Raw genomic sequence first — 26,902 nt, 5'->3', positions numbered from 1 at the left:
AAAGTGAGATTTAATTTAAAAAGACAAATTTCAAAGGTCTACTCATTATAAAGTGCCTATGATTGTCATGGGAGCCTAGAACAGTAAAGTTCATTCATATTAAAACATCAAGCAGAATTAAATAAAATGCCTCAATGATTAGCATTTTACTGAACTACTGCCTCAATTAACCAAAATTCTAGCTTGCACAGTACAAATACAACTGCTTTTAGCTAAAGATCAATTTTAGAGGAAATAATACATGCATACTCCCCAGTAACTGCTCATTTAGAAGCCTGAATCTAGTTGCACAATCATATATACATTCAATTATTTCTATAATTATTGTACCTAGGTGGTTTCCTATTTATTATTGGGAACAAACATACTTAAATAAAACACACAGCATAGTGAAAGTGATCACTGATCATCTGACTGTAAGAATCACCAGGACATGATAAAGGGCTATGAATTTTCAAGGTAAGAGTAATCTGATGATTGGCTTTCATTTGAGGCAGTTACTCTGCAGTTCAGAACACGCTTTCAGTGCTTTCACCGAGTAAGCTCCAAAGCATCTCTTCCGTCATCAGCAGAAGTGACTGGCATTTAATTAAAATCGACTATTCTAACTATAAATAACTGAATAAATATTTTAAAACCTATGGCTAACATTGTTGAATTAATAACTACATAATGTAAGAAGAAAAATGATCAAAACACCTTTGAGAACACAGTTCTGCTTGGAGGGTTCCATGGAGGAAGTGCCTGATTTTCAAGAAAAGAATGATGTTTCTTTCCTTTTTGTTCAATTCTCTCCTGTCTTTCTTTCTTTTCCTAAAGAGAAGACAGAAAACTATACATTTATATACATGTTTAAGTAGAACAAATCATTCATTATAAGATATTTAAATATCATTTCCTAGTTTAACTGATTAAAGACTAGCAGCTGGGGAATACTGCTACTTCATAGGTAAACTACCAATAGTGATCATTTTCTGAGAACAGGTTTAGAAAGGGTGCAAAGATTGAACAGGCATGGCAACACGGAATACTTCAGACTTTTTTACAAATGTTTGAAAATAGAGGCTCATGTTTCTTTGCTTATTATTGAGGTTGAGCACATTTTTATTTCTTTAGCTCTTTTTTTTACTCAGTTATTTGGCTTATCTAACTGTATGGTTATTAGTGCTTTTAATTGTTTGCAAATTATATATTTTCATATAATAAATATTAGCTTTGCAGCAAACATTTTATCTACACTATTTTTAGCCCTTGCTTTTTACAAAAAATAAGATATTTCAGCTATAGACAACAGTTGAAAACATTGTAGCCACTACGTGCCTTAAGAAATAAAACATGACCAATACTTTTTCCCACTCCCTCACCACACCTTCCCTCCTCTCTCCACCCCAATGAGGTAACCATTACTCTGAACTTGAGGCTTAATCATCACATCTCTTAATACATTCATTACACGTATATTATTCCCGAGCAACACAATTTTGTTTTATAAGTTTTAGAATTTATAACAGAAAGTCTTGTGCTCTATTTTCTATTGCAACTTCCTTTTTTAAAAATCCATCATGATATTTCTGAGATTCATCTATGTGGAGCTGTAGCTTTAGTTCCCTGGTGTATAGAATTCCAGTATATCAACATATCACAATTTATGAATCGTTTTTTTTGTTGTTGTTGTTGTTGAAGTCATGTTTTCATTTTTCCAACATAGACAATGCTACTATAAACATCCCTGTTTATTCCTTGGTTTATAAGCCAAGATTTTCTCTAGTTATATATACAGAACTGAAGTTGCTCATTTGTAGGGTAAGAATGTGTTCAACTCTAAATATGTTATTCTCTAAAGTAGCTGTAGGAGTTCACCCTCCAACCAGCACCTATGCTGATATTTTATTTTGTTATATTATTTTATACTTAGTATGTTTTCTTCTGCTATTTCTTATTGCACTTTTAGGTTTTAAAAAGCATCTCATTACCATGTGATTTAATATATATTACATTTTATTTTCTTTTGGTTCTATTGTTTGATATTTTATATTTCACTCCTTAATTGTTTTGGAGTTTCTATTGCTGTAATTCTGTTAAGTGATTTATGTCCAAATGTCACACAAATAATACCAATTGTTATTTCCCTGCATCCATTAATGGTGTTACTTGATTATACATATAGCACATCCTCACTTGGGATAGATTCTGTGGGCCCTGTGGTACCATACTGCTTCAATTAGTATTTATTCACTGAACTGTTAAGCACTGAGATCCTCCTCAGGGTCATTCAGTATACGGGGCACCATGCATAAAGTGAGGATAAAATCCAAACACACAGATAGGATCCTTCTCCCTCAGGAACTAGCAAAATAGACAGCTAATAAATAACAGGCATTCCAAATTATGTGAATTTTTATAAAACATATAAACAAACTGTTTGCTTGCTAAAGAAGAAGAGGGAGTACTTTCAAGGGTAAGTGGATTCAGGAAAAGTCATTTGAAAGTGAGACGTGATGGAGAAAGAAGCCACTCTGGTAAGCACTGGGGGGAGAGCACCTCACGCAGAGAACAGCAGGTGTAGGGCTCTGACAGTGGGGACGACCTGGGATATGGGTGTAAACAAGAGACCGAGTGTGAATAAAAATTGGTAAAAAATGGGAGAGGGGTTCCACATGAAAATAAAAGGTAAATGAGTTAAGAGTAGGAGGCCTTGTAGGCCATGGTAACAGGTGGGAAAAAAAAGGGGAGGGGACGTCAACAAGTGACACTGAGCATGAAAGCAGAGACGTGAGAGAGGAGTGACAGGAGCAGGACAGCCGGGGAGGGGCCAGTGTCAAGAACGGAAAATCAGCTGTGCAGCTGGACAAGAGGTCTAGGAAGTGAGGCAGGAAAGAATCCATTCAACTGGCTAGGTGGGCTGGCAAAGCTACCGCCTTCCAAGTGTAGTTCCAGTCTAGTGCTGGAACTGGTGTGTGGAGGTGGGAAGGATATGGAGAACGAAGGAGGTGTAAACAAAATGCTTTAGAAGTTTAACTATAAAAAGAGCAGTGAAATCTGGAACCATGTATGGAGAGAAGTGAGGAATTACGAGAGTTTTAATATTAAATATCCTGGGATGTGATGGGAATGATCCAGGAGAGGGATATGCTGGTTCACAGGAAAGTGGAATGGTTAAGTTTGTATTTTATCACTTGATAAAAATAGTCCTATTTGTGGTACTAGAATATGTATCTTAAGATTGACCAATGAGACAAAAAGTCAAGAAACAGACCTCAAAAACCTGGGAATGTATCATATACTGTATTTTTCACTCCATAAGATGCACTTTTTTCCCCAAAAAAGTGGGGGGGAAATGTCTGTGTGTCTTATGGAGTGAATATTGCATCACAGACCGTGATGTGTATACCTGACCTGTCAGCGGTGGTGACAGCTGTTAGAAGAGGAAGTGGTGGGCCCATGTGAAACCCCTGGGGATGCTTAACTGTCCCACTTTACTGCTGGATCTCAGGGCGTCTGATCAGTATGAAGACAGCGAAGGAAGTGATTTCAATGATTGTGAGCAACTGAGCTTCATAAATTCTGACACTAGCGATGATGAGTTCTTGGGGTTCCCAGAAAACTAGAAGAGTACTTGAACCTTAAAGTCTCTCCTCATTTGTTAATGACAGTGATGATGGTTCTTAATACCGCTGTTGACTGCTGTTCTCTTTACATAGTTGAAATATTATTCTGTTATATTTTATTAAATATTTTAGTACACCATTTGGTTCAGAATATTTTTTTTCTTGTTTTCCTTCTCTAAACCTAGGTGTGTATCATGGTCAGGTGCGCCTTATTTTGCGAAAAATATGATAATTAATACAGTACCTCAAATCAGTAAAAGATTGGCTTTTTAAAATAAAAGATTCATTGAAGAAAAATAATATTGAATCATATTTCAACAAATCTTAAAATGTTAAGATATTAAAGTCATAAAGTTATTAGAATTAAAATAGGAGTACTTTAACCTCAGGTTATGGACAAGGTGTTTTAAACTACACCTGAAAATCAAGACCCAAAAGAAAAGGTTGATACATTTGACACCAGGAAATAAAATAAAATTCTTCATGGCATGAAATACTACATGCCATGTTGAGAAACCAACAAAACAATGGGAAAAATATTTGTAACTCATATAAAAACAATAGATTGATTTTCCTAGTGCATAAAATAGCTTCTAGAAATAAATAAGAAAAGGACAAATAGAAAAAGGTGGAAAGTCTATGACTTGACAGTTTATAGGAAAATATAGAGCTGATCTTTACAAAAATGAAAAGATGCTCAAGCTTATTGCTGACCAGAGAGATACAACTACACAATACCCTGGATGATTAGCTGATTAGCATAATTTCAAAAAACATTTGATAAGAAACCCCAATGGAAAGAAACCTTATTGAATCCTAACCCCTGTGGAGGAAGTTTATACTTTTTGAAACAAGTGGTGAGTTAACTACTCATACCAATGTGTCAGCTCCTCCTTTAAAGTACTTATTCATATGAATGCATTACTTATTCAAAAATTAATTAAAATGCATATTTATATTGATATTTTAAGATAGAAAACATTGACATTAATGAAAACTATAAATATAAGTACACTGAAATAAACAAAAATGTTAAAAACATATATATGTGTATATACACATATATCGTCGTCGTCGTCGGCAGCCGTCCGTCTCGAGAGACGATGGTGTAGCTTCTTAAGAGTCTATCTGCACCGCCGAGAATGGCTGTGCAGTCCGACTCGGGAGTGACATGGTATCTGTCTCCTCCCGTGTTGAATCGACATCTTGCGATGATGCTGAAGCTACAGAGCCTGGGCAGGGTAATATGGAGGGTCTGCTGTTGCCCATGCAGCAGACCCCCCCTCTCTTCGCAGCTGAAGGATCCAAGGGAAAGACGGAGTCAATACAGCTTGGCTTCAGGTGCGCCGCAGGAGTTGCCGGTGTTGACTACAACGTCAAACCGCCTTAGGGACTCCGGCTCCGGATTTTCTGTCGGGGTTTACTCCCTTAGCCTTTCCCCTGAAGAGGTATGCCGCAAGGCAGCGGAGGTTTTTTGGAGTCAGAGTTTTCCTTCTCTGATACACATATATATATACATATATATGTGTATATATATATGTTTATATATAAAGTCCAGCCAGATATTTCCTTCCAAAAATTCATTTGCTTTCTTTCATTAAAAAACACCTAAACAAGACCTTTCCTTTGAGGTCATCAGAAAGATAAAAAAAGAATTAAAAAACAGAATAACATTCTTACCATTAAGCTCAGCGTGAATGTGTGTCACAACCAGGTTCCGTCTAAAATAATCTAAAATAATCTGGCAGACCTTCACTGGTGTACTTATCAGGCGTCTATGAGTTTAGCCATGAAAACCATTGCAAAGGGGGATGGGCATGACTAGTCAGGTGACTCATCGTGGGGACGCAGTAAAGAAGAATGTTATGACTGACGTTTTAAGCCTGCGTGCTTTAGGGAATAGTGGAAGCATTAATACAAATGAGTAAATCAAGAAATAGGATATGGGTAGGAGAGAATGAATTCAACAAGGCAGCTTCCAGACAGAGGTGGTCAGTAAGCAGGGACAAAAAGAACTGAAATTAGGAACAGAAAAGTCACACAAAAAAAGTACATTTAAAATATACAAGTGCATTAGCAAAAAAACACCAAAAAACAAACAAAATAAAAACCTACCAGCCACTTTTCATATTCATCAATAGCTTGCTTATCTTTATCCTTTTTCTCAGCTCTTTTCAGTTCTTCTTTTCTTTTCTCACTTATTTTCTCTTTTCTCTTTTCTTTGAAAAAAGCTTCCTTTTTTTCACTCCTATGTAGGATAGCATAAAACACTGTAAAGTTAAAGGAGAACATATAATAAAAATTTCCTAATATATCTTTGCAATAATGAGATTGAGATGCATTAGTAAACTTCAGGTTAATACATTTTAGAACTCTTAAGGTGTTATCAGTTTAAAATCTATCAAAATACTTATTATTTTGGATTACCATTTTTCCACAGCAGTTAGGTTGTCTTTCCTTTTCTCAGCAACAGTTTCCTCCTCCTTCTGCTTCTTTGCTCTTTCATATTCCTTCTCCTTTTTATTTTTCTCTTTAAGATATTCCATCTTTTTTTCCTTCCATCTTTCAAAGGCCTGAAAGAGTTCAGAATGGTTTTTTGATTTATTGTGAATATTGTAAATTCAGTAAAAAATCACTAATTTAATTTCGCATATTTAAAAATAAGAAAGATATTCAAAGTAGTCAAATACTTGTTGTGCTTCTTCTTTTCTCGCAGCATTTTCTTCTTCAGTTTTCTTCTTGTGTTTTTCCTCAAGCCTTTTTTTTGCAGCTATTTTCTTAGCTTCCTTTTCCTTCATAGCTTTCCAGGCCTCAAATGATGCTAAGGCTTCTTCTCTCTTAGCAGCTCTTTTCTATTTTGGAGAAATAGTAGACAGTTACATATGAGTGCAGAAATAGCTAGACAACTATAGATAGATGTAACACACACACCTTTAATTTCCTTGATGTGCATCATATATAGAAATTGTTTCAAAGCAGATAATTTATTTAGGATCATATATACAAATTAGTTTATGAAAAGTATATTCTGAATTATTATTGCATTTTAAAATCTCCTTTATGGAAATGCATTTTATCAGCTATTGATCTACTACTATTCATGGAAAAGAAGTCGACTGCTTTTTTTGGACATGTACCACACAAACAGGCTCAGTGGTACTATACAATGTTCATAGTAAAATACCCAAGTGAATGAAAAAACATCAGCCAAGTACTAGACTTATAAAGTCTGAGTAAGGGAATTTGGCCGTGTCATACAGTAAGCTGCAGATTTTTGCTTTGAGTGGAGTTTTGGGTGACATCAAAGCATAACATTCTTACTACATAAGCACATTCCAAATGCTGAACGTGTGTGGCAGACTGGAAAATATGTAGGTCAGTATAGCAAGTATGTTATTACTTCACTTACTTTAACCCAATGCCACAATATCCTGTGCTTACATTAATACTGGTAACACTAAATGATATAAAGTCTTATTATGGAGATAACGTAATAGAAATAGAAGGACTACCTACCTCGCTGAGCTGTGAAGATCCAATGAGACGTGTCTGGCACTGACCACGGCAGTAAGATGCTGCAAACGTGGCAGCAGGTGTACAGGCAAGCCCCCTGCAGGGCTGCTCCGCACAGCGCTGAGCATTTGGGAAATGTGTTCTTTCTAAATCCATTTTAGTACTAGACAGAATCATGAAGTGTCCCCTGCCTCCCCTGCCCAAGACTTTTATTTTATGAGAAAGACCCGAACATGCTGTAGGCTATCAAGTAGGAGTTAGGGGTAGAGACTGAAGCACTGGAAAAAATTAAACAAGAGTTCAGTTCCAGTCAATGGGAAAAATATGAGTCAAGAGCTCAGGTAGGGGTTGGTCTTAAAGAGACATATAAAATCCAAGTTAGAAAGAGGAAAACTGAATGTTAACACTGATGACACTTTATATTTGTGGCTAAGTTGTATGACTGAAATCAATTTTTAAGAGTGAAATAGCTAGGTGGTCACAAGCAATAGTAAGTTAATAATCAGTAGTGCCAAAGCTATTCCACACAGATAAAAAATAAAAACCTCTGAGTATCTATGTTTTTATGTACATCAGTTATAACATATTTATATCAAACTAAAACTGTATGTAAAGTTCCAGAGAAACAAAATCAGAAATCAATTTTTAATATACAAGATTTTTTGCCATTTAAAAAACAGTTGATTTAGAAATATTAAATATTCAGAGATATTTTACTAACTTAAAAATCCAGACTATTTCCATTTCTATATTTCAGAATACCTGCTCATTTAGGATCCTTAAGTTTTCACTTTCAATCCTTTTAATTCGGTGCTTTTCATTTATATATGCATTTTTCTTTTCTAACCACTCCTGTGGGAACAAGAAAAGAACTGATATTCAAAGGTTCTCAAATGAATTTGAATTTTATCTATTTCTGAAATATTTGTTTAAAAATTTTAAAATGCAAAACAAAAAATTTATAAATTCTATAGAAACCAGTATCATTTTTTCTGATAATATTCTGATATATAATGATGACCATGAATTAAGAAAATTATGTTATTTTTCTTAGTATTAACAACAGGCTTCAAAGATTGAATAAATGGCTACATATGGAATTCACATATACTGTTTTTTAAAATATATTATTCTGTATAACAGAAAAATATAATTGTGAAAATATTAGGAAAGTCTTTTTTCTGTGTAAGCCTAATTCAAATACAAACTCTCAGGAATAAAAACAAAACTCTTCTTGTTCATAACAACATAAACTGTTAAGAGAAAAGTATAAAAAACATATACAGACATTAATATTTTTGCTTTTGCTTTATTTTTATAAATTAGCATGGTATAGTTCTTTCTTTAAAAGCTACAAGCTTGTAAGGGAGTAATTTAGTATAAAAAAAAAAAGTCTTTGATTGTTCAGGTATTATAAAGGAAAATCTTTCCCAATAAATTCAGTATTAAATCATCATTTCTGATAGGGTTATTTTATTCCTTACAATTAATTTTTTTTTCACTTTTTACCTGATAAACAGCTGCCCTTATGTTATCTGCTCTGTCAGGTTCTAGATTCTGTTTCGGTGAGGGCTTTTGGTCCAAGATTTTCAAAGTGCCTAAATACTGAGAAGAGGTAGTTTTCGAAGGAGTTCTCCTTACAGAACTAGAATTCTTTAAAAAGTCAGAGGTCATTAATCTGAAAAGATCCAAATAATCAAGATAAAATATTACAATTGCACTTGGTACAAAAAGATTTGTTAGAATACTATATTCAAAAGCTACATTCTAACTTAATTATAATTACTTTGAAAATGCTGTATAGTCTTTTCTTATTATACCAAGAGACCCATTCAACATAATTTAAATTTTATAACTTCCAGTTACATAGCTTCAAAGTGATTGCTCTTTTAGGTATTGTAATTAACATTTAAAAAAAAACATGGACTATATCTGAAGTTACACGGAAAAAAACTATTAATAAAGTAGGTTTTAATAGTTTCTTCTATTACTTTGTTGCATAAACCATTCTAAATATTAAGTTAGGATACTCTCCTCCATTTTGGGGGTTGGTGGGAAAATTTGGCCCAGCATCTGTTTGGTAAATGAAGTTCACTGCATCACAGCTCTATTCATTCATTTACATATTGTCTGTGGCTGCTTCCCTGCCTGCCGTGATAGCAAAACTGAGTAATGACAGCCGAGACTGGATGGTCCGCAAAGCCTATAAAATGAACTAACTGACAACTTCCAGAGACAGCTTGCTGACCCCTGTGCTAGTTGATTAACGATCATTTGATTAATGATAATATAAAAGATTCCAAGGGTTTTGATTAGCATTTATGTGTTAATATTCATTATCATCATAATCAGTGTTAATGAAGCTAGATAGGTTCTTATCATTTTAATAAAACAACTTATTCCATAGAACCTCAAGGCTTTGAGTATAATTTTTCATGTGTTAGTAAAAGTCACTTAACAGAGAAGTATAATGCTGGACCTGAGCTTTACTACCACTGTATATCTACCGTCTCAGGAAAAACAGGAGAAAGAAACTATCTCGAAAGCAATTTAGAGTATGGAGAATCCTAATCAATTCCTTTGTATAAGAGAATATAACCAACTGTAAGGTTTTATCATGAAGAAACTACTCCATTCGTCTCATGAGATTGAAATTAAGAGAAACTCAAGTAACACCAAATGCAATTTACTTTAAAGAAGTTCAATTAAAACTAGCTTTGTGGAATGCAACCCATAAATAAGCAACAATGACAGCTTTATTACCTGCCCAAGGCACTGGATGCTCTATTATTTGTGGACTTTTTATTCTTCGTATTTCTATCTTCAGTTGTTTTCTATTAAATAGAAAAAGCCATAGGTGGATTAGTCACCATCACTGTCACAGTGAGGCTTGGAGATCAAACTGTCAGTGGTGAATCAATGCTTTTTAAACTTCTACTGGGTGTCAAGTACAGGCTGGAAACAAGGGATATTACATTATAGAGAGGGTTGACTGACAATAAAAAGATAAGTAAATGTGACTCATGAAGGAGTATGGTGACCCACTGGCTGGAGTGAAGGTGAGGGCCTCCCTGGGGCCTGGCATCAGAGCTAAGAAAAAGGACGAGTAGAATGGAGTCACATGAAGGTCTATGGAAGGAAAGAAACAATAAGTGCTAAAAGCTTGGTAATTTGGAGAAACAGAAAAAAGGGGCACCCTGCTGAAGCACAGTGAACAGCAGGGAGATTGGAGGAACGCGTCATCAGAGAAGAATCCCTTGAAATCTTTAGAAAACAGTAAGGAGCTTACATTTATCCTCGTGATGAGACTCTAACCAAGAGACCTGGGCAGGGGGATGATTTGATTGTGACTTAAGGAAGATCAGTCAGTAGAGAGTAAGAATAAAGCCAAGGATTGATGCAGTCAAAAGAAATATGTTATGATCTTACTTGACATATGTAAATTGCCTGTTCTCATTTAGAATGACCTGTTAGACATTGCTAAGACCCTGTTTATAAATTCCTGGACACCCTTCTTTTAAGGAATAACCTTTCTACTCTACACAGACAGATGGGTGCTGGCATTAAAGATGTAAACATATCCCTAATTTGACATAAGTTTTTTTGCTTTTTGTTTTCCCCACAAAAAGCGGTTAAGGACAGTATATCTGCAACAAGGCTTAATGAACTTTCTTTATACATTTTAATAAAACTAAATTCTGTATTATAATAAATTTCTGTTCAACCACAAGTTTTCAGCTAGCACTGTTATCTCTCTTAATAACAAATACACATAGCCACCAGCTAACTGTAGCTATAAGAGATAAAGACTATATTCAGGAGAAATGAAGATTAAAAATGCCATACATTAAGTTTTAAAAGTATAGTCTTCTGGTGCAATACAGCGTAGGGATAAGTAATCCTATACACTGCTAATCTGGTTCTCAAGGTTATAATTAAAATATTGCTGATAATGACCCTGTCCATCCATTTTAACAAGCATGATGTGGACAAATGTTTATTCTTAAAGAGTTTCATTAAATTTTGTAAAATGTTTAAAAATGTCATCCAAAGAAATAAGTTTCACTAATTAAAACCTCAGAAATTGTTCTAGATGGCTGCATTTTTAAATGAAGACATATAGAAAGTTATCTAGTTATGTGTATTTCTGAGATATTTTAGAAGTATATTATGATCATATACTTCTGATAATTTTTAATGAAACAATAGGTTTTATTATATTCATTGCATCCTTTCCTGAAGTTAAAATTCTATTGAGTTAAATAAGAACCACTTGACAATACCACTATTAAAAGAGGAGTTTTCCACAGATAATTCAGAAGTACCAAACATGGAAGACAAAATATTTAAAAGTTGTATTTTGAGTTTTGAGCTGTAGTATAAATGGTACAATTTTATATAAATACCTTTGCAGACTCAATTGCATTGGCAGATCTTAAGTTACGCTGAGATAGTTGTAGATCAACCATTAAGTCATCATTCATAGTCAGTTCAGCTTTCTCCTTTTTTTCTTCAAGGCCACCAGTAGTCACTTGCCCTTCCTTGGAGTTCTCAAGGGCAGTGGTAACAAAGTCTAGCAAAGATGAATTCTCTTCATTTTCAGCTGATTTCAAGGAATGGTGGTTTTCAGTGAATTCTTCATCCTGATCTATTTTGAGACAGAGTAACAGTGTTAAAACGCCACTGTAAGTTAATAAGGTGGATAAGATATTCATTTGCTTCCCACTAGATGTCATTAATCCCCTTTTCTTGGAAAATAAAATATGAAGAAAACTATCATATTCAACTTGAATAAATTTTTTTCCAATGTGATCTACAAAAGAGAAAATGGTTCCTCAATCTGCTAAAAGATCTGACATACCCAACACTTAGAAAAAATTACCACATTAGTAAAGAGAATACAATAACTACCCTAAACTAAAGACACGCCAAAAGTGCTTGTTGATCCATAAAGCAAGTAAGTCAGAGGGTGATATTCATTCCCTTCAAAAGCCAGTTTCTTAGCTGGCACAAAAGCCTGTAAAAGTAGGAGGCATGCATCTCGATGCTACTACAGTTACCAGCAGTACAGATGTAAAAGTGTGCAGATGCAGGGCCAACCCAGAATTCATGTCACTCTATAGAGTCCTCCACACAGAGAATAAAGCTACCCTTTAAAGTGTTTTATTCCCACTAAGATGAAGTATTGCCTCTGATAGGAAAGGGGCCCTAAAGGCAGGCCTACTCCTTCTCCTCTCAGTGCGCCAAGGGACAGGTTCAAGTTCTGGCATGAGAAATTCAGTTTCACTTTTACAGAATTGCTTTTATTATTCTAATTCTACCACACTTAGGAATTCTCAACAGAAAGAAATCAGTGCTTTCTGTGTTGATCACCAACTCTCACTTCTACTGGGATCTACCTCTGGCCAGAACTGTATCTTACTGGCAAAGTCTTAATTCTGCTGCTTTCATTACAGCCATTTTTTGGACTTGTTTTGAGGTATGCTAGATTTAAAACCACTTTATGGTTACAGTTATACATTCACATTCGGAGAGCACTTATGAGTCTAAGCACCAACAATGGATCCTTTACACAGGTAGTCAATGTGCTCAGAGAAAAGAACAAGTACTTGGAGCCAGAGTTAAATTATGGCTACACTGCTGACCTTGGGTAAGTTTCCCAGTATCTTTGTACTTCAGTTTTTCTCATTGATAAAATGACAAAACTTAAACTACATTGTAAGCACTTAATAAATATTGATTACATATCCCAGGCCTGGAAACATCTATGCTTTTAGCTCTCATTGAGCTACACGTCATAGAACTAAGGAAAGAAATAATGTTAACAACTCATAGTCACACTTCCTACATGTTGACTAGGTAACTGGTCTAAGTACTTTACTCATATTATTAACCCACTGAATTATTACAACCATAATCTGAGATAAGTTACTCTTATCATCCCCATTTTAAAGATCAATCTACGGAGTGAGAGCGGTTAGCTACTTTGTTCATGTAGTTGTGCCTGGATTCCAGTCCAGCTTAGTCTCACTCTAAAAGCCCGACACCTAACCATTACACTGTACTGTACATTATTGCAAGAACACATCACAGTTCACATTTAATGATCATTCTTCTGTGCCAAGAGCTGGGCTAGTGGCGAAAAGGGACAGCATCATTTAATTTTCACAATAACTTTGAGATTGGTCTCATTATAAGTTGGGAAAGTTGAGGCCCTGAGAAATTAAGTTCTGCATCTCAAATCACACGGTTTGTAAACAGCATAGTTAGCATTAAAACTCAGGCAAACATAAACATGTATTGTTCCTGTAACTACATAGAGTAGAGGGTGGGCAAAAGTAGGTTTCCAGTTGTGAGCATGGAAAACAGAGTTTAGTCTTGCATTGTTAATTAATTAGTATATCATTTATTTGTATTACAGTTGTAAAACTAGTTTTGCACACCCATGTATTATTTATTTTACAAATATCTGTAAAATTCTAAGCAATAAAGTTCACAAATAAGATACAATAATTTGATATAACCACCTTTTATACATGTTTTTTCCTCAGGTCCTAGTGAAAAGGAATCTCCAAGACTTTCTTTAAGGGATGATGATAAACTTGTTAACCATGGATCCTGTTTAAAATAAAATAAAGTATTTATAATTTAAGTTCAGTTCTCAATATTTGTGGAGGACAATACCATTATTAAAACTATTTCATAACTCTGAAATCTGCATTATTAGGAATTTGCTGCTGAAACACCAAAAGCTTTTAAACTAAGCCCTGATGTTTTGATCATTAAAAGGGGTCACTGCAGAGTTATTCTAGTTCTTTAACTGACACCTACATTTGTTTTTAACAATTTTTAAAACTTCTGCTGCTCTAAAATGAAACCTCATAAGAATTCAAGGTAAAGATTTGATATCTTTCTCTAATTCTCCTTTCTAAGACAGTATAAAGAAGACAATAGGTAAAAACCCTTAGTTTCAAACAAATATTACTAGGTGTCCAAATGGAAGCAATTATGAAACCAGGTACACAGCTACTTACAAATATCTGAGACTGAAAAGTACAGATTTCATGCATTTCAGTTTTTCTCAAAACTCTAAAAATTACAACTAAAATGAAATGATTATATTTGCATGCCCAAACTGAACATCTCTTCACAGACTAGTAACCCAGCCCAAAGGTGATATGCTAATGTAAGAAGTCTGGTTTTGTTGCAAAGAAAATTCTATGTCAAAAACAATAGACAGAAACCATCTGGGAAGATGGCAGAAGGGCTAAAACACTGGAGTCTAACTTGAGAAACAAAGTTTTGCCTGAGGAGATTTCAACTTAGAAGCTTTTTGCCTGAGGGCATCCTGCCGTCTGTTCAGTTCAGCAGAAGAAAGTTGCAGCTTTACAGGACTGGCCTGAGAAGTAGGGGGAGGTGTCAAAGGATAGAGTTTAGAACTAGAAGGTCAGCCACTGTTTGGTTCATATACAGAGGGCATGAATCCCAAAATCTGCACTAAAAATCCACTAAATTCTTGGCTCATCTAATCACGGTGTGGGGAAGACCTTAGAGGGTCCTGGAAAATCACACCATCTACAACCTCAAAGAACTAAGCAGAGATTTCAGTCCATATTCATCATCAGTAGTGTGATGGATGAGGAAATATATGGAATTATACTATACAAGCTTTCCATATTAAATGTGAAATAATACAGTAACAACTCTAAGGAGATTGTTCTAATTTATAGATGCATCTTGTAATCCATAGAGAAACCATTAAAAATATAATGCGAATGGGAATCAAAATGGAAAACTGTCAGACAAAACAAACAGGAAGATAAGGAGTATATCCAGAGGTAGAAATATTTTGTAATACTAACTAGTCAAAATATAAGTGTATCAAGTGTCAAATATTAGAGTTGTGAAATACTGGCAAAAGTATAGACAAATTTGTAAGCGTAAGTGGATATTTTAACATGCTTAGATGGTACTTGGTAAATTAACTAGATAAAAAGTCAGTGAAGATAGAGAAGATGAATGATACTACCAACCACTTTGACAAAATAAAATTATAGAACATCATATCTAACACCTGCAGAACACAAGGTACACTTATGCTGGGCCATAAAAATATCTCAATGATTTTTAAAACTGTAAAACCATAAAAGATATATTCTCTGGTCACAATAAAATTAAGTTAGAACTCAATACAGAAGATTTGACTGGATCTCAAGAGGATCCGAATGTTTGGAAATAAAATCATTCAGTGGAAAATAACCAATTGGTCAGAGATCACAAGGGAAATTAGAAAATATATTTAAAGAAATGATAATAAAAATAAAAGGCATCAAAAAATTGTGTGCTGCTAAAGCTGTGCATAGAGATAGATTTATAGCTTTCAGTAGATTTTTTAAAAAGGACTAAAGGCTGAAGGCAGTGGACACGTTTTGCAACTTAAAAGTAAGCAAGTTAAACCCAAAGAAACAATAAGTGCAAATCAGTGAAACTGGAAACGAACTATACAGAAAATTAACAAAACCAAAGTTGGTTTTTGAGAAGTTTAATAAAATTGAGCAAGGTCTTTCAAGATTTAACAAGACAGACATCACAAATTCTATATTAGAAATAAAAGACTGTCATGATAATCCATAAATTTCTCACTGGAAACCTAGCCAGGCACTATATAGTTCCTTTCCCCTGATCTGCTGAAGCACATTCTAGAAGAGGACTGTTCTTCCCATACTTACCCCTCTAAAATGCAAGGTGGAAGTTTGCTAACTATAGTGAAGGGTAAAGAGAGGAGCCCAAGAGTTCTCCCCTAACAATGATACACAGTCAACTCCCTGATGAAATCCTGAAAGACCACACTTACTTCCATTTTGGAATATCTCAGAAAATATGGGACATTGCCATCAACATTAACACAAACGAATAAAATGACACTGGCTATAATGTCCTTAGCCAGTGTGGATGGAAAAGAGGTCACATACCAAACCTGACAAGTTCAGGAGAGGCCTGCACTGTGGGCCATGTGAACTCAGAGACTGAAAGTAACCATGTAGGATAGTCTGGACAAAAAAATTCCTAACTAAAAGCGGGTCACGGCAGGTAGTCGCATCCTAGGCCTGTGGCTTCCCTACCAAAGGTCAGTTTTTATCTTAGGTGAGTCTGTCTACTGCCTTTCTACATCTAAGATAACATACCTCTGAAATGTCAGAGTAGTCTCTTCCAGATCCTCAGGGAACCCACCTCACCAGAGCAAGAGGCCACAGAACCCCTCCCTCATTGTCACCTTGTTCCCCGAATATCATCCCCACGAGCTGTAAATGTCAATTAGTAATTATCCTGTACCCGGCTTTGCTTTCTCCCATTCCCTAATCTACCACCAATGGATTTCAGGTAACCCTCCTACGTCTCCTCCTTTGTTTCTAATGTATAAAATAAGGTGCAAAACTGCCATTCTCGGGAGCATCTTCTCAGTCTGTTGACATTTTCCTTCCCAGCAGTTGTCGTAGTTTGGCTCACATAAACTCATAAAAATTCTCCATAGGTTTGGATGTTTCTTACATCGGCACCATAAATTATATCATTCAAAGATACATAAATAAAAATACAAACTGTTACAATTAAAGCTACACAATATGGCACAGATTCAAAAGGGCAACTTTTCCCCACATTTTACTTCCTCTGAAATTGCATGTATAATTACTGATGTGTTATGGTTTAATTGGCAGTTTTATTCTTGGCACTACACAATATAATGCCATATCTTTACTATATCTAACAACTGATGGAGTTTCAGACTCAATGGAATACAGTATATGAAAAAAGCAACTTAGCCCTGGCTGATGTGACTCAGTGGATTGAGTGCCGGCTTGCGCAAGGTCGCCGGTTCAATTTCCAGTCAGGGCACATGCCTGGGTTGCAAGCCAGGTCCCAAGTTGGGGGCATCCGAGAGGCAACCTCTCACACATTGATGTTTCCCTCTCTTTCTCCATCCCTTCCCCTCTTTCTAAAAGTAAATAAATCTTTTTTAAAAACCTTGAAATTATTTCCTCATCAACTGCTGAAGAAAACATGTAACACACATATGCATGCATGCCAAAAATATTCTCTCCCTCTCTTTCTCCTCCATCCCCCACCCCGCCCCATGATTAGAAGCAAAGGCCTGAATTCAAGAACACAGTTTAGTAGTTCAATAGTAATACTAACCTCAGGATCAAGGTTTTCGGAAATTACTTTTTTCTCAGCTTCTAGTTGTATGTCATTTGGCCCTGGGAGGGGCAAAGGTGCAGAATGCACCACTGATTCTTCATGGAGTGCAGTTTCTTCCCTTTCTTCTTGCCCACCTCTTTCCTCCCTGAGGCTGTGCTTCTTCAACAGGCTCCTTGGTCGAGGTAAAGGTGTGAAGTGGTTTTCTGTTTCATGGCTGCTGTTGTTTTCTGATGAAAAAAAAAGAAATGTTTTAAGGTAGGTGAACCAAAAAACAGCCATGGCTTCAACCGCACCCCAAGAAGGTGCCACCATGCTTCCTCCTGTGCCCACTGTCTGTCGGGACAGTCCAGAGGAAGTCGCCCCCTTCTCTATACAGAGCTCCAGTAAGCATGGGTAAACAACTGTTCATAATCAAAATTTTTTTTAAAAATTGTCATCCTGAAAGTAACTAGTTTAATTTAGCTTTGTGAGAAGTTAACTCCTCAACTTTATGAATTCTCAAAGGATTCAAGAAATTGTAAAACACAAAACAAAACCGTGCTGTATAAAATGAGGGGGCTCCTCTATCAAAGCTTTATCGAGTCTCTGCGGCCAGGCCCTGTACACATGACTCACATTCCTGGACCTCATAATCGAGGCTGTGACAATGGTCCCGTCCAAGGACTTACAGGTTGGGAAGGGAGACGATTCTAAAGAAATGAATTACAAGACAAAGGTGAGCGCCATGACCACACGGAGATGGTGGCATTACAGGGACAGGAGTGCTGCCTGTCACTGGGGGCCAGGATGAAGAACTAGATGATCTGAGTTGTTGTTCTGAGGTCATGAAACTTCGCTAGCAGTTATTAAAATAGCTCATTTACCATTTCAATTACTTTTAAGTTTTAAAACAACAATCAAATGCTGGTATACTTCCGGCCCTCAAAAGATGAAAGTTTTTACATAAACTTTTTGTCTAAAACTTACCTATTATACTTTCCCCATTGTTCTACCAATTCATTCTTCTGACAAAATTTCAAAACTGGGCTAATTAACACCTCCCTCCCTTCTGCCTATAAATGGGCTTATGAAATGCTGCTAGAAAATCCCACAACCATGCCAGATGGTACCAATGCAGATGTTACACTGCCTGTTTTAGCTATGTCCTAAACATTCACCCCAAATTTCCAGTCATCCTAGATTCCTCCCTCTGTTCCCCCAGACCCAAGTACCACTCTACCCTGTTGGTTCTACTTCCTAAATTTCCCTTTCATTTACCTCACTTTCCACTCCCCACTGTTAGCTCCTCATCCGTTCTTTACTAGATTACTGCCTTAGTGAAATTCACAAAATGAAAAATTAGATCACATCCCTCTTCTCCACAAAATTCAATGGCTCCCCATCACCCAGTCCTACAGAATACAAGCTTATTTGCCTTTGAACAATACAGAAGCCTTCATGGTCTTGACCCTGGCTACCTGCACTGCCTTGTCTACTGGACTCCCATTTTGCAATCTGTGTTCCTGACAGGCTGGGATGGCAGCTGATTTGAGTCAATGTCACAACCCTTCCTACTACCATACCTCTACTTAAGCTGATCCCTCTGCCTAGAACATCTGCTTCCTGATTCTCCTGAAAACTGCTTGCATGTCTTTCAAGTCTGAGTTTAAGCAGAATATTGCATAATGCCTGAAGGAAGGTATTGAGTCCAGTATTTATTTATTTATTTATTTTTACTGTGCAAGGACACTTTACATGAGATCTATGCTCTTCATAAACTTTTAGGTGCAAGTCCAGTGTTAACTAAGGGCACAGCGTTGTACAGCAGATCTCCATAACTTAACCATCTTGTATAACTGATACTTTGTACCCGTGGGACAGCAACTACCCAGTTCCCCCCACCAGCCCCAGGCAATCACCATTCTACTCTGTGTTTCTATAAGTTTGACTATCTTAGGTATCTCATGTTTAAATCTTGGCTCTGACTCATTAGCATTGCAACTTACAGAAGGCATTTAACCTCCACTACCAGGGCTGCCCATTGCTAAAGTTATTTAATCAATTCCTAAGGTGCCCATGGGACCTGAATGAGATGATAAATATAAAATGCACAGCACAGTGCCTCATACCTGGTGATATTCAATGGTCATTAACAATTGTGATTAACATGTCTTTCTATTTTTGGTCTATCACTTCTGCTTTCTTTGGAGTAGTTTCTCCTCCTCTCCAGCCATGTGATTCTGGTAGATTCACCATTACCTCCTCCACACCCTGGTGAGAAGGGAGGGGGGCATGATGCACACCACCACTGCCCACATAGGTTATCACAGAAACTTCATCTCGCCCCTCCACAGCAACCAGTCGTGACAGGTCAGTGTTTTCTGTTTGGAGTTGGAGGATATACCTTTAAGGTCATGGAGCTTAAAAGATGCGATAGGGAGATTGTTAATGGGATTTTCCCCTGACAAGTGAAGGGCTGTCTGAGACCAAGAGACCAATTGACAGAAAAAAGACAGGATCAAGGGATGAATGGAGTAACTGGGGCAGTAACAGGCAGGAGGAGAGAACGAGAGGGTCAGGGAGTCAGGAAAGGAGGGCAGAAGAGAGAATCGAGATGACACAAACATACTGAGTCTTTAAACTTAGTCACACGTAAAGCAAGGTCTTCTGGCATCCCTGCTCAACAAGGTGATAAACTCTCTACTGAAGTCTGTTTGAGCTGGGTTATTTGCAAGCAAGAGTCCTGATTCTGAGTACTATTATCTGTCACTGTTACTGCTATTGTCACCATCTCCTCCAGGAAGCCTTCCTGATGCCCTCAGGTAAACTTAGGTGTGCACTTCCCTGTGTTCTTACTGTACCTTCTCTACAGTTCCCCACTAAACTGGAGTCTTTGCTATGGTTTGAACATTTGTATACCCCCGGATTCTTATGCTGCAATCCTGCCTCCAAAGGTGATGGTATCAGGAGGCGGGACCTTTGAGAGGGGATTAGGTTACGAGGACAGAACCTTCATAAAAGAGGCTCCATAGAGCTGCTTTAACCCTTAGCCATGGAAAGATGCAATGAGCAGTCTGCACAGAACTTTAAGAAATAGGTTTCTGCTGTTTATAAGCCAACTAGTTTGTGGTATTTTCTTACAGCAGCTCAAATGGTCTGAAACAGTATTAGAGGATTGGTACTATGTTCATCTGTTTTTTTAATTAAACTTATTAGGGTGACATTGGCTGAAAAAATTATACAGGTTTCAAGTGTACAGTTCTCTAAGACATCATCTGTATGTACGTTGCATTGCGTGTTTACCGCCTAAAGTCAAATCCCCTTCCGTCACCATGTCATGTTGTATTCTTAGTTACCATCACTGTGCTTATGACATAGCATGCGCACAATTATGTGTGAATGAATAAAATGATCTGCTTATGGACAAATGTTTAAATAATAAAATGAATCATAAAAGCATTTATAGAGCGTTTAATTTATGCCAAGATTGTTCTAAGCACTTCAAATATATGAATTAATTTAATTGCCTCAAACCCCTAATGGTGGTTCAACTATTATCTGCATTTTATAGATAAATAAAATGAACAGCAAAGAGGTCCTGTGCCCGCGGCCATAAACTCCAGTCTGTGCAATTAAAGCAGGAGCACCCTGACTCTAAAGTTCATGACTTTAGTCATGTTAATGTTAAAATAAAAACAACACACCCTGCTAAAATTTTATTTTTTTACAATCACTACCCATGTGACAGTTGCTCACCAGAACAAGCAAGAACAAAGAAAACTTTCAGGTTCTAACATTTTTATAAAGCATTATTGCTACTCAGCTATATCTTACCACATTAAAATGATCAGGTTCCAAACCCTGTAAGAAAAAGTCTAAAAATTAAGAAAAGGATAAACCCAAGCTCATGAACCACTTTCCTTCTTTCATGAATGAATCACTCATTTTTTTCATTTACATATTCAAGTACTTAATAAATGCCAGACACTACCTTAGCACCATTAGCCTCAATTTTTTGCTTCAGTCTAAAGAACCTGAGAATAATGACTTTAATGTATTTTATACCAAAATGCCACTTCCAGCACTGTCAAGTTTTCAGAAAAAAAGAAACGTATATATATTTTCAAAATGCAATGTTTTATAATCAAATGTAAAAGATTACCTATATTGGTAACTATTATTATATTATTGATCCTGAAGAGCAAATAGCTAATGATTATTTAAAAATACAGTACTGCACATTTGTGTATAGCACTTAGAATTCAGGTGCCATCTTGTGGTTAAAATACAGTATCTCTGTATTCATTTTAATTCATCAAATGTTAAAAAAAGAAAAGGTATTAAATAGGTAGATTATTGCTGATTATAATACAGTTATATACTTCTACCTGTGTAAGACCAATTTTAACTTTCTATATGTTCATATTTTTTTATTAGCCTAATAAAAAAGCTTTTTAAGAATCATGACAAGTATGATAAATATAATCCACAAAACAGATTTCTAAACTCAAATAAGACTAGAAAACACTGCTTACTCTATCCTTCTTGAAGAGTCACTATGCATCTTTCTTTATTAACAGCTCCCAGAAGTTCCCTCATAAAGAAATCAGTCTTAATTTTCTATAACTCTGTGTTTTCCACATAATGCCAATGAACAACCAATGGAATGAACTTGGAGCAATGGTGAGCTATTGGATTACTTACCAAATTCAATTATGTTCCCTTCTCTCTATTTTTAAAAAAAAATTATATTCAGTCCATTGGGAAGATACATTGTAGCAAGTGAATTCTATTTCATATGCCTGGTGCTCACAATTCTGTACATTTTATAGTTTATGCTGCAAAGATCAATTCTCAAAAGAATTTTGTGGGATGGGAAGAGCAGGCTTCATTCTCCTCCTCATGCAAACACCAGGCTGAGGTCACACATACCAAATATACAGGGTTTTTTTGTTTGTTTGTTTGTTTGTTTTCAGTGTACTGCACACTATCTTAGGATCCGTCTCCTCATTTGGAAGTTAATGAGAGAGTGGGGATGGGGAATGGGGATAAGGAGTGGTTCTTTAACACGTGTGCAAAGTAAAGTTTTGTCTGATGCTACCAGTGGTATCTACTATGTAAAGTATGTAATATTTACCAGTACAGTATTTAATGTTGATATAAAAGAGATTTTTATGAAAGCTAATATCAAGTACTATTTTCCTGTAAAACAGGAAAAAAAAAAAAAAAAAAAAGGTCAGAAGACACAAAACCCTTCGCCTTCCGAGCTTCCTTGTGGGGGTCCAGGGGACCTGGAGGGGTCGGTTCTGCTTCACTCCATCTTTGGTCCCCTGTGCCTAGAGCTCAGTAGAATTGTGGAGAAACTACAGTAATCCCAGATCACACCAGAAATTTACTCTTAGAATATCGAGTTTCAGTGGGTTTTTCCTAGGGAACCGAGAAACTGAATGGCGAGTCTTCTTTCTAAAGGGAAGCCTGGAGGCTTACACAACAGAAAAAACAAAATTCTCTCCCTGTAAATATATAGCAGTCAAGCAAAATTCTGGCAAATGGTGGCATGGAAATGATGTTTTAAGGACTGGTCCAGGGCTGCTGTAACTTTAATCTCTGTTGTATGAAATGGATTAGCAAGGATCCCATTGCAGTTCCGTTGTTAAAAACAAAAGCCGAAGCTCACAGACCGAGGCAGGCTGGACCTGGGAGCTTCAGGGGGCACAGCTATGGAGGCCTAGCAGGCACCAGCATCATTGCTACACTAAATAGACCACTGGGCATCAGAATGGTGGGTTTTCTCTGTGGTTCTATTATTTTATGTTTGTAAAAATGAAAATTTAAGTCTGTTTTTTTTTTTCTTAAGTATTAGCTATAGCTACCATATGAAGGTATTTTGTGTTTTGTTATCTTAAAATAAATTTTCAAGAAACACAGTTATAGTGATCTAATAATTTACCTGAAGATGTGTTTTTGATTGAAAGAATTCTGGGTTTAGGTTTCACTTTGGTTTTCTCTTCTTCAATTTGCTGGTCTTCACTTTGAGCTTCAGAAAAGAGATTTACAGCCCCAGGTTCACAGCTGTTAGCTGCTGTTTCGTCATTGTTTTCGAGGGAGAAGGAGAGCTCATCTTTCATCATGTCACTGTTTGATTTCTTGGTTTTCAAAAAAGACAGTTTTGGAGAATTCTTTTGTTCATCATCTGATATGTAGAAATCATTTATTGTTTTCTTAACCGAATTTTCATCTATGGAGGTGTCAGAAAAATCACCTAAGGAAACTGAAAATGGAAGAAAAAATGTCTTCAGTGGTGTATCTTAAAAGTTTGGAAGATGACACTAATCAAAAGATTATCTTTTAAGATTAGAAATGAACAATACAGGCAGTTTTTATTGGCATTTATGAAACAGAAGTTTCATTAATTTATTCAAAGCATACTTATCAAATGTGAACAGTGAATACTGTGCTTGCCCTGAGAAAGTCATCCAAAGGTTCCTCAAAATAACAATTAGCCGTGGAATATTTAGATGTTACTAAGAAAAGAATAATACAGAATGTTAACCATATGGCAATGATTAAGTGGTTGTTCTGATTACTTTTAAGAGAATATTAAGAATTATTCACTGAATCATAAACGTAAAACACTGAATTTCAAGTTTAGAATTCTGTATGTCTACACCTAAACGTTAATGTTTGTAAATAATCAAAGGAAACTAAATTGAATCATACCAGTACTGATACACCGAGTTTTTAAAACTGAGTCCCTATTACAGCCAAAAAAAAAAAAAAATCTAATTTATAAAAAGCATTATATAAGTGATTCCGATGTGCACCAACATTTCGTTCTGTGGGCCCTAGTTATTAACTCACTGTAGGATCTCATGGGGTTGATCTTAAAGATGAATTTGATTTACCACTGACAGGCATCCTGTCAGCTCATTTATATTTTCATATTCACATTCATAAACAGCCAAGGACAATCATACAACTTCTTGAAAATTAAGAGTGACTTTTACTTGATAAAAAATTAGAAATCTAAAACAAGTGAATGCATAGATATTATTTTAGCATAAGTGATTTTTTTGGTGGGAGGAATGGACTAAATATAACTAAGAAAACAAAAAGAAAAGCAGGGGTTTACTTTTCATGTTCTCACATACCAATCTCATCACTGTCAAAGTCCTCTGAGTATTCAGAACTCCTTTGTCTGGCTGAGCGAGCTGTAATTGCTTTTATCAGTTCATCCTGAAATAAAATAATTAAAATCAATTTCCACCCAAAACTGGAGGTCTCGTATTTAGAATTAATTATTTAAACAAATAGTGCTTGATTCATAATTGCTTTCCAACTCAGGTTTTATTCATCTAATGATATTCGCTGAAAGCCAACCTTATGCCAGGCACCCAAGTTCTCAGACTCAATGCAGAAAACATCACAGATAAGATTCCTCTCCTTGGGCAGCTTACAGTTAAATTGACGGAGACAGACAATACCAAATAAGATAATTGGAGACTCAGACAGGATTTATTATAAACTGGCATTTCAGAAGAAACTGGTACTGTTAAAGATCCTTTGTTTCTGGAGATTGCAGTAACGGATGTAATTATTAATACTGCAGATTTAGAGGCTGAGTTCAAAACTGTAGTGCTTGGACAGAGAAAACATCAATGCTGTGATAATAGGGAAAAGCAATAAAACATTTGTATGAAAATTCCAATTTAAAGTTGCTATTCAACTTTTAAAAGCTGATTTAACTTCTAAGTTAGTACGAATCGATGATTGAGGCTAGGCTGGCAATCCTAAACACAAGGAAGAGTCTGCAATACTAGAGCTCAAACACAATCATCAGTAAAATTTTAAAAGGAATGTAAACCTTACTCCAGCTTTATACAGGTTCTTCCCAAAATCAGTTCAAGTTCAGTGTTCCTAATCCATTGTTTACTTGTAAAATCATTTGAAATACTTTACCTGGAAAGTAGTTCTTTTGGTGACTTTTGGACTCTTGGTATATGCCAAAGTTGTGCTAAAAACTTCACCAGACATGGTCTTTGGGATTTTTTTCTTTACTCGTTACCTTTATAAAATAGCTAATAAATGACAGGAATAATTCAATCTCTGATGGTGGCTGGAAAAAAAACAAACCCAATCACACTTTTTTGCATGCTTGAGAATTTCTAATACTACACTTTGTGCCCTCCCCACAAAGCCAAACAAAACAAGAAAAGCACCTATGAACATAGAGCTACAGGAGCTATATCTACACTTAAAAATGTAGAGTTCTTGTGAAGATATATCAAATTCTCAGAACTAGCTTGTTTAAAGAAATATTCATATTGAAATTATCCTAAAATACTTTTGCAACAATGTTTTAGGTACGAGCAAAAAAAAAAAAGAAAGAAAAAAAGACTGCAATAGATTAATAAGCTAAAAGCTAAAATGTTGTCAATTAAATTACAAACTTTATTTCTTACTTCTTTTGCATTCAAAAATTATAACGTTGCCAACAAAAAAAAGTCATACTTATTTAAAAGGCTACCAAGAGGATTATTAGCATACAAGATTTAACTAAGAGTACTACCACACACACACACACAAAAAAAACCATCATAATGCTAAACTGCAAATAGTGATTTTTTTCAAGCCACTTTTCCCTCATTAAAGTGTTAGCAGGGTAATATAAAACGAAGCTCCGCGATGGCTTGCATTCATGTCACGGTACAAATGGGCCCGTGTACGTTTCTCGTACTTGAAGCGGAGGCTGGGGCCTGGGCACCCAGCCGCCCGCTGCAGCGCGAGCCCAGGGACAGCTGCGGCCCGGCCAGGTGGCGCACAGGTCCCCGCCCGCTCCACACCGCGCCGCCAGCCGAGCTGGGGGTGCACGCCACTGCATGTACGAACGCCGTCTCCGTCCCGTTCCACCGCGACAACCCCCAGCCCCCCACGAAGTCCTCCGTTCTGTACCCACCCATGACACTCCTGTGGAGGGCTCCCCGCGACCCTGAAGACCAAGCGGGTGGACTCAGGACCTCTTCCCTAGGCCTGGGCCTGGCGACGCGGAGACAGGGAATTGGACTGAGCAAGGGGGCGGGACTAAAAAAGGAGGTGGTTGGCGGTTGCTAGGAAACAGCGTCTCCGGGAGGAAGTGACTTTCCTACCGTCATGTCTCTCGGGTACCCAACACCGACTTACGACCACATGCGTCGCTGGGGCAACGGTCCAGAAAAGGAAATGACATCAGCCCTCTGGGTCTTGGGAGAAGGGTGTACCTGCGCCGCCTGAGCTTCGGTCGTTGCCTAGGAGACAGGACTGGTCCAGCTCCCCCTCGCGCGCCTTGAGCTTGCCAGTGGAGTGAGGGGCTTCATCCGCACCTGCGGTGTGAACTAAAGCACATTCATGGTTTTGCCACCGTTAGGACAGGAAGTCTGTGACTCGGACTGACAGAACAGGGTCCGGACAAATGGGACAGAACAGAATAACGTGATAGTGACGGGTGCAGACTCAAGGGCGCAAGGGCACGTTTGGATCTCGGCGCCCCTTCCCCATACCTGTGTGATGTGAAAGTTAACGTTTCCATGCTTCAGTTTCCCCTTCTAAAAAAAAAAAAAAAAAAGATA

The 26,902-nt window shown here is 36.7% G+C and overlaps 1 protein-coding gene across 1 annotated transcript; it reads right to left on the bottom strand.

Annotated features, from left to right (window-relative positions):
- Window positions 1–254: 254 nt before the first annotated feature.
- MAP9 (microtubule associated protein 9) lies at window positions 255–26,332 on the bottom strand. The gene is made up of 14 exons (XM_090288399.1): window positions 26,254–26,332; window positions 25,257–25,413; window positions 24,449–24,533; window positions 23,248–23,568; window positions 17,316–17,545; window positions 13,649–13,739; window positions 11,528–11,769; window positions 9,885–9,955; window positions 8,631–8,799; window positions 7,884–7,973; window positions 6,299–6,460; window positions 6,036–6,181; window positions 5,724–5,856; window positions 255–813 (listed from the first exon to the last, which is right to left on the bottom strand). Exons 2-14 carry the CDS (start codon window positions 25,329–25,331, stop codon window positions 691–693), a joined length of 1,938 nt encoding a protein of 645 aa, XP_090144525.1. The 5' UTR covers window positions 25,332–25,413; window positions 26,254–26,332; the 3' UTR covers window positions 255–690.
- Window positions 26,333–26,902: the final 570 nt, after the last annotated feature.

This window comes from Furipterus horrens, unplaced genomic scaffold, assembly GCF_987537825.1.
Source record: "Furipterus horrens unplaced genomic scaffold, mFurHor1.1.pri manual_scaffold_10, whole genome shotgun sequence".
NCBI classification, from domain to species: domain Eukaryota; kingdom Metazoa; phylum Chordata; class Mammalia; order Chiroptera; family Furipteridae; genus Furipterus; species Furipterus horrens.
Note: the sequence above shows the minus strand (reverse complement) of the source record. Positions and strands in the feature narration are given on the sequence as shown.

What these genes read in the sequence shown, in the direction of transcription:
- MAP9 (XM_090288399.1), bottom strand. Translation starts at nt 25,331, where the DNA reads ATGTCTGGTGAAGTTTTTAGCACAACTTTGGCATATACCAAGAGTCCA. An exon ending in CCAAAAGAACTACTTTCCAG is followed by an intron (nt 24,534 to 25,256) that starts GTAAAGTATTTC and finishes ATTTTATTTCAG; the next exon opens with GATGAACTGATAAAAGCAAT. An exon ending in GGAAAAAACATGTATAAAAG is followed by an intron (nt 11,770 to 13,648) that starts GTGGTTATATCA and finishes GTCTCAAAATAG; the next exon opens with ATCAGGATGAAGAATTCACT.